At 43.1% G+C, this 7291-nt stretch overlaps 1 protein-coding gene across 1 annotated transcript; it reads right to left on the bottom strand.

The window, feature by feature from the left end:
* Nucleotides 1-2604: 2604 nt before the first annotated feature.
* phf23b (PHD finger protein 23b) lies at nt 2605-7131 on the bottom strand. Its single transcript, XM_050066911.1, has 5 exons — nt 6584-7131; nt 5272-5303; nt 5073-5165; nt 4352-4967; nt 2605-4249 (listed from the first exon to the last, which is right to left on the bottom strand). The coding sequence occupies exons 1-5, from the start codon at nt 6609-6611 to the stop codon at nt 4056-4058; spliced, it is 963 nt and encodes a 320-aa protein (XP_049922868.1). The 5' UTR covers nt 6612-7131; the 3' UTR covers nt 2605-4055.
* Nucleotides 7132-7291: the final 160 nt, after the last annotated feature.

Raw genomic sequence — 7291 nt, 5'->3', positions numbered from 1 at the left:
GGGGGCAAACACTTTTTCACACAGGGCCATGTAGCTTTGGATTTTTTTCTTCCTCATTAATAAAACCCTTCATTTAAAAACTGCATTTTGTGTTTACTTGTGTTATCTTTGACTAATGTTTAAATTTGTTTGATGATCTGAAACATTTAAGTGTGGAAAACATGCAAAAAAGTAAGAAATCAGGAAGGGGGCAAACACTTTTTCACACCACTGTAGTAAGATACAGCAACCTTATTACCAAATATAAATGATAGCGTTACGATCATGTGTACAGATGCTGATAAAACTGCATTTTGTCATGTCATTTTTTTATTCATCATGAGTCTGTAACTCATATGGGAGGATATCGAAGACACATTCTTGTGGTAAGAAACAAACAACAACAAAACTTTCAATGCAGATAAGAGCAAAACCAGCTGAGACCAGCCTGAGGGTAATGTGTCACCCTAGGGCAAACCAGTACACAGCAAACTACAACATCCTCAACAATGGCCTTATCTCACTCCCATCGTCCCTTGTAACGGCCGCAAGGAAAATGGAAGAGGGCGTAGGGGTGGGACGCTGCGTATACACAGTATGCCGGTATGTATGTACGTGTGTCAAGGCATGTTGTCAGCACTTAAGATCTCTTAAGAGTAGCTGTAGAGGTTTGACACTAATGATGACAATGCCAGGCGGCAAGGCGGCAGATGTAATTGGCATGTCTGAAGTCACTCACACACACACACACACACACACACACACACACACACACACACACACACACACTGACTTAGCCTAAACAGCCACTGATGCCAATCCCATAATATAAACCCACCCTCCATGCATGGCTACAAATACCCTGCACACTGTTCAGCAGCTCAGAAGACGCAGAGCTGCAACCATCACCAGCTTTGAGGACAGAACCCCACAGAAAAAAACACAAGATTTAAGGTGAGTGTGTTGCTTGTTTTTAAAGTTCACTCATGTGTGTGTTTACTGTTACTGACTGTGGCCCTGTTTCTCTGCTCAGATGCTTTGCTGCAGGTGTGTGCTACCTTTCCTGGCTCTCTACATGTTGCCAGAGGAGACGTCTGCTGCTGTGTTGCCGAGCAGATTCAGAAACAAAAGAGTAAGCCTTTACACACAACATCCTCATCACCTTTTGGGGAACTCAAACACCTCCAAGCGCAGTCTATGTGTATTTTTACACTCTGATTATTGTCCTCAGGATGTCATCTGGCTGGACCAAGAGCTTTTCCCCCGAATGCCCGACCGCTCAGACCAGGGAGACCTCTCTGTGGGTGACGCTGGGGAGATGGACAGGGGTGTGGGTGGCCGCCACTCTAACTCAGAGACTTTCCTCGTCCCAACAGTGCACCTTTCTCTGCAGCGCCAGGGCCAGAACCAGAACCAGTACCAGTACAACCGTAAAGCCAATGAAAAGAGGTGAGGAGACAATGACAGAAACTTTTTATCAGAGCTTAAATGGCTTCAAACTTGTATGAAACCATATTCTAGTCATACAAGGTGAAATTAACCAATAAATAAAGCTTTGAAAATGTGTCTAATGAACTAACCAGGGTTATTTAAATGCAATTAACTCACAACATAAGTAACTTAAATTGTTTTATGTCAACCATCATCTAAATTAGGGCTGGCACAATATTTTATTTCTAAATTCAATCTAAATTCAGTCAAATTCAACTTGCTTCCGTGGATTTTTGTACTTTTAAATAAAATAAGAGTGTTATTTTTGAACGTGTAAACATGTATCAGGAAAGAAAGTATATAGGCTACTGTCCATTTTCAGTCAGCGTACGTCACAGAAATGAAGTGATTTCCTGCTGCTGTGTCTACAGGAGGAAGGTTGCTCCTCTGGACTCCATCGGCAGATTTCAGATGTCCAGTTCCCGGAACCAAAAGGTGAGTTACAAGAGAAAACTTGCTAATATGGTCGCTAATTTTGAGGCTACTGAGAGTAACTGATACAGCGTTTATACATACAAGTACCAGGGCTGTTCATACGGGGGTAAAAATGGGAAAGTTTTCTGGGGGCCAACCATTATTGGGTGCCAATGGAGGCCAGCAATAATCATCCTAAATGTATGCAATGATTTCAGGAGAGCCTGATAGACACCATTAATATATGACGGTGGATAAATGTTATAATAGCAGACTTTTCTTGGATCACTTCCCCAGGTTTTCAATGACATTATCGTGCTCCTGTAGAGTCACTGATACAGATAATAATGATGATTTATAGCCTTGATAATTCAAGACGCTGCTTTTGTACGGTGAAATACTGAGCATGTGTGTGTTTGTGTTACAGGATGAACCTGACATCCACTGGGAAGACAACCGGCATTAAAGAGCAACTCCTCCTCCTCCTTCCATAAATTTTCTCAGAGCCAATCCATGTATGAACTTTGTATGACATATGCCATGGTATTTATTCCTTATTTAACTCACTGCCTTACTAACAAGTGAGACGCCTGTTGACCTGCTCCCTCTAGTGGTCACAGATGCGAACATGACAAACACTGCTGTGTGCAAATGTGTAATTAAATGTGACAAAATAACTGTTGTGTCTTTTTTGTGTGTCTTTGATTCAAAATACCACCATTATGTTCCCAAAGACTTTTATTTTTCAAGCTACAATTAAAGAAAACAATATCAGACTGCAGAAAATATAGATTTTGCTTGGGTATTTTCTCTCTTCACTTTCACATATGTACAGTTGTCAAAGAACAGGATATGTACACAGAATTGAAGTTGTAGAGAGAGTGCAACTGCTACTGGAGACTTACCAAGACTCTCCCATCAACAAAAAGAAAAAGCACATGGTAAAACCAAACAACATAAACAAAACGCCGCAACCTACGCGGTGTCAACTTATTTTCTGTACACTACAACTTTGTTCTCGATGTGAGACAATCTTATGTCCATTCTCTGATGCGGGCGCATCCCTAATCCCGCTTCTCAGAAAGCTAAGAAATAAACATGAAAACAGAAAAACAAATATTTTACAACCATTCATAAAACGAGCCTCGGAGCCACTTTTGATATTGTAAAGCACTGCCAAACCATTCGTCATACAACAACGAAACGCCCTTGTATCAGATGAGTTTTTAAAACATGGAAAAAACTAAAACCACACATGAAACAGAAACATCAAAATTTAACAGCTTTCAATGTAAATGTTGTTCATGGTAAATGGCTATAATTGATTACCAAGCCAGACAGGGAGAAACAGTAAGCGCTTAATCATGAATGTACACAGCGACATGCCAAGTACAGATTTAAATCAGCCGCAGCTCATCATGTCCCAAAAAAAAAGTGCACTGCCGAAAGAACAGTCTGTGTGCAATTTGAAATGTAGCATTAATAAATGTCGACAGATTCAACGGAGTTTAAAGATCACTTATTCTAGAGGAGTGAGATCTCTACATTTTTAAAGTTCAGTGATTATCACTGACGACCGAAACAAAAACGCAAGCTCAAAAATAAATCTCCAGAATACAATCACAAATAAAAAATGAGCTGCCCGTCTAGCATTATAACATACTTCTAAACAAATAACAGCGGCGACGTTTCCCATCTCTTCCGCTTTAAAATTTTGTTAATGTTTAAAACTTGCATTGATTTGAAGTTGGGTGGAAACTGAAAATACTCCTTGAGACACTAAAGAAAAGTTTTACTGGTTTGTTAAGAAATAATTTACAAGTGAATATGAGAGTAAGTGTGAGAGTTTATGTGCACGCTACCAGCACGGTATACAACAATAAAGCCAATTAATGAAGGGATTATTTACGAACAAATAAATGGTTCTCCGCTGTCACTGTTGCCGTCTGTCCAGTTCTTCACAGTAACCAAAGAAAAGAAGAAAAGAAACAGTGAGGATAAATAAGAATGGTTGTGATTGTCAAAAAAGAAATCCTACAAACTGACAATACAGTTGCCATCCAGGTGATAATTTAGGCTGTTTTGGCTGTAGGCATCAAAGAAAAACAAGTGTCAAGAGGACAGCGTAAAACAGGGCGGCTGCTCCTCGGTCCTTTCCGTCCTCTTCGTGTCTACAGGTCTTTTTTGTGTCCAGACCGCCGCACGTCCCTGCACTTGTGGCAGTAAAAGATGTCGGGAACGTTGGACTTCTTGATCTTCGCGCACGACAAGTGCACCCATATGCCGCACTGGTTGCACTCGATCATCGGCCGCCCTGCGAATGGCTTCCCACAGTAACAGGTGATCAAGTCCCATGAATCGTCCCCTGTGTTGATAAAGGGAACAGAACATCAGAGCTGATAAGTAATCAATCGGTGCATGCTAAGAAGAGGACAAAAAAGCTAGTTTGAAGGACAAAATGTCATACCTGACTCCACCATGATGTCTTCATCTGCGATCCAGGTCTCACCCTCACTGGAGCTCATCTCTGCTTCCCTGATGGACTCGTCTGCCTGCATCTTCCCCAGGCCCTGCATGCCAGGGGTGGACCCCCCGTGCTCCGACAGCTCCTCTCTGGCAGGTCGTACCTCTGTGTGCGTATGCCGTGCCTCAGAGTCTGTCTCGCTTTGAGCAGCCGAACTTTTGAGCTTCTTAGGCTTTGGCTGTTTTGAGTTTTTGCTGCGTTTGATGCGGGCTCTTTTCTCGCCCTCGCTGCTGCCGCTATCTGCCGCCGTCATGGCAGAGCCCAGCGACAGCTTTTTCAGTTTTTTGTCCTTCTTGCGCTCGGCCTTAGTGCTGGCCTGGCTCTCGTACAGGGAGTCTTTAAGGCGCATCTTGTCCAGCAGAGTGCTGTCAGAGTGCATGCGGCGAATGTTCTTGCCCTTATTTGCTCGAGCCTTACGGACAAATGTGTGGATGGTGTGAATGTCTGAGCTTCCATCTGCCCAGTTGTTGCCGGTGGAGCTGCTGCCTCCGCCACCTCCGTCTGCTGATAACCCTGAACTGTGTGCAGAGCTGGATGATGTTGGAGACCATGAACTTTCCTACAAGACAAGAGGAAAAAGCATTTCAGTATTTCATCCCAGCCTGAGTAAGGCATGTGATAACAGCAGTTTCTAATATCGACAGTGACATTCATAGCAGCTTACCTCTTTAGGACTGGGGATGTAACCAGCATATGCCAGGACAAAGCTGCAGAACTTGTTGAAGTCCTCAACTGTCCTCTTTTTCCTCTCTGGGGGCTACAAGAAAGCACATGGCTTTGTTTAACAAACTGAAGCTAACATTAAAAGCTCCACTGACAAAAGCTACTCATGAGTATTCATATTCACATTGCAAAGTACTCACCAAAGGTTCCGTTTTGCACGATAACAGTGAATCTAGTGGAGACAGACAAAACAGATGAGTAAGTGACAAGTGAACCAGTCTTGATTTGCTTAATATTTTCACAGAAATAGCTCAACAGAATAACCAGTACCCAGTTACCTAGGGGTATGATGAGACGCATGTGGACTAACGCTAGCATTAGCCTGCTAACACGGCTCAATAACTTAATCGGGGTTATTAGTGATGAGTATGTTGAGCTTATTTAAGAGCCGTGTTTGTTTAGTTACGTTAAATTGACCGACAGAGCTTACTGATGGCCGTTTGAGCGGAAAATAAGCAAACCAGTCATCGGATGTTAACGCTAGGTGACTGGGTCTGCCAACAAACCGCAACCGGTGTCACTTGATCACCATCTGAACTTTATACAAAGTCCGGTTATTTCGCCATCAGCCATAAATAGTCGCCCATCGGTTTAACATCAGCGCTAAAACAAATGGTTGGTTTGGTGAAACGGTGGCTAGCAAAGCTCAGTTTGATCAATGCCAAGCTTTAAACTTGTCATTTTGTATTGTCTGGATGCTACATGCTAACGTTAGCTGACATTTAGAGGGGAAGCTAACAACACGTTATGGCGTTTGCAGCAATAACGGCAAACGGGCTTTCGACTAGAGTGAGCTCCTACATAAATATGTATTTAATAAGTTGCATTTAAACTCGACATTGTTAACAGGGAATTTCGATCTGAGGTAACTTATGCTAACAAGCAGCCACTCGGTTAGCTAGCTAATCACCCTGGCTTTCTTGAAATAGAAGTGGGAGGCTTATTAGCCGTGTTAGCTTGGTGTTAGCACGGTGTAACGTTCAATCGGTTTCAACTTAGTTTTTCGTGGCTGACAAGTGATTTAATTTAACGTAAAAACTGTCAAGGTACAGATTGTTTTCTGCGAAGTGGTTTGGTAACGTTAGCTATCCAGCTATTAGCTGTTAACGTTAAGCTACATGGATCGGCGCGTTAAATAGCAAGCTAACTTCACTGTGCAAACGTTAACATTGGGTTAGCTACGGTAAGCGAACAAAACATGAGATATTCACTTTAACACAACTTTCATGGCATTTTGACGACAAATTAAAAGTTGCTCAAGAGCAAGTGATGTTACTAATACAGCATACGCAACCAAACGTAACGTTAACGGTGGACATAACTTGCGTTAGGTTAACGTTAGCCATCTTAATGTCCGCAAAATACAGCAGGCAGATTTCAACAGAGAGCAATTTTAGCACTACACAGAAACAGTGTTTTAATAGCCCGCTAAGGAATACAGATGAAACATACCTTGGTGCTCAGACATTATGTCAAGCATTGTCGCCTCACCGACAAGGCCCCGATCCAAGGAACAGAAGCAGCAGGCGAGCTAGCCGGAGAGTAGCGGCCGTCGCGCTGTGCCTTCCCCCGGCGTGGCTGCACCTTACCGCCGGGGAACTTTAGCAGCAGCGAGACAAGGGCGCGCAACACCGAAAAGACTATTCCTCAAAAAGCACTCAAACTGTGGGTCGAAGTTGTGTTATTCCCTCCCTGGGGATCCGTTACAACAGCGTGCCACGGGCAAACCGCCTCTGAACTGTCCCTTCACTAACGTTATTAGCTCTGCAAAATACTAATTCCTCTGTCGCTTAACGTGCTGCACTTAAAGCTCCGTTTTCTTCGTCACTACATTTATATAACGCTCGGTGTTAAAATATAGCAAAACCGTAAAATCCATAGATTCACGCGGGTAGTCGTTAACGTAAATCCGTAATGTGAACTTCTGCGATGAAGTTTTTTTCGTTTCTTCGCTGTAGGCACACAAAACGACTGGAGTTTTGACTTTATTCCGCACGGTCTTCTCCCTGCGCGGCAGAAACCTCTTGAGGCTGCCAGCGCAGTGTTCCCCGCGGGGAATGCTGGGTAACGTAGTTTACTGTGTCGTCGTTCAACCTGAGACGAACCAGGTCGTAAATGTTCCAGAACTACATTACCCACATATAATCGATATTAGAGTGT

The sequence above is a fragment of the Epinephelus moara genome, chromosome 17 (assembly GCF_006386435.1).
Source record: "Epinephelus moara isolate mb chromosome 17, YSFRI_EMoa_1.0, whole genome shotgun sequence".
Classification (NCBI taxonomy): Eukaryota; Metazoa; Chordata; class Actinopteri; order Perciformes; family Serranidae; genus Epinephelus; species Epinephelus moara.
The sequence above is the reverse complement of the archived record's forward strand: the minus strand, read 5'-3'. Positions and strand labels throughout refer to the sequence as shown.

Excerpts from the sequence above, each read along its gene's own strand:
- phf23b (XM_050066911.1), bottom strand. The coding sequence starts at position 6,611 with ATGCTTGACATAATGTCTGAGCACCAAG. Across the intron at positions 5,304-6,583 it reads CATAATGTCTGAGCACCAAG|ATTCACTGTTATCGTGCAAA; the intron begins GTATGTTTCATC and ends TGTCTCCACTAG. Across the intron at positions 4,250-4,351 it reads AGACATCATGGTGGAGTCAG|GGGACGATTCATGGGACTTG; the intron begins GTATGACATTTT and ends TTATCAACACAG.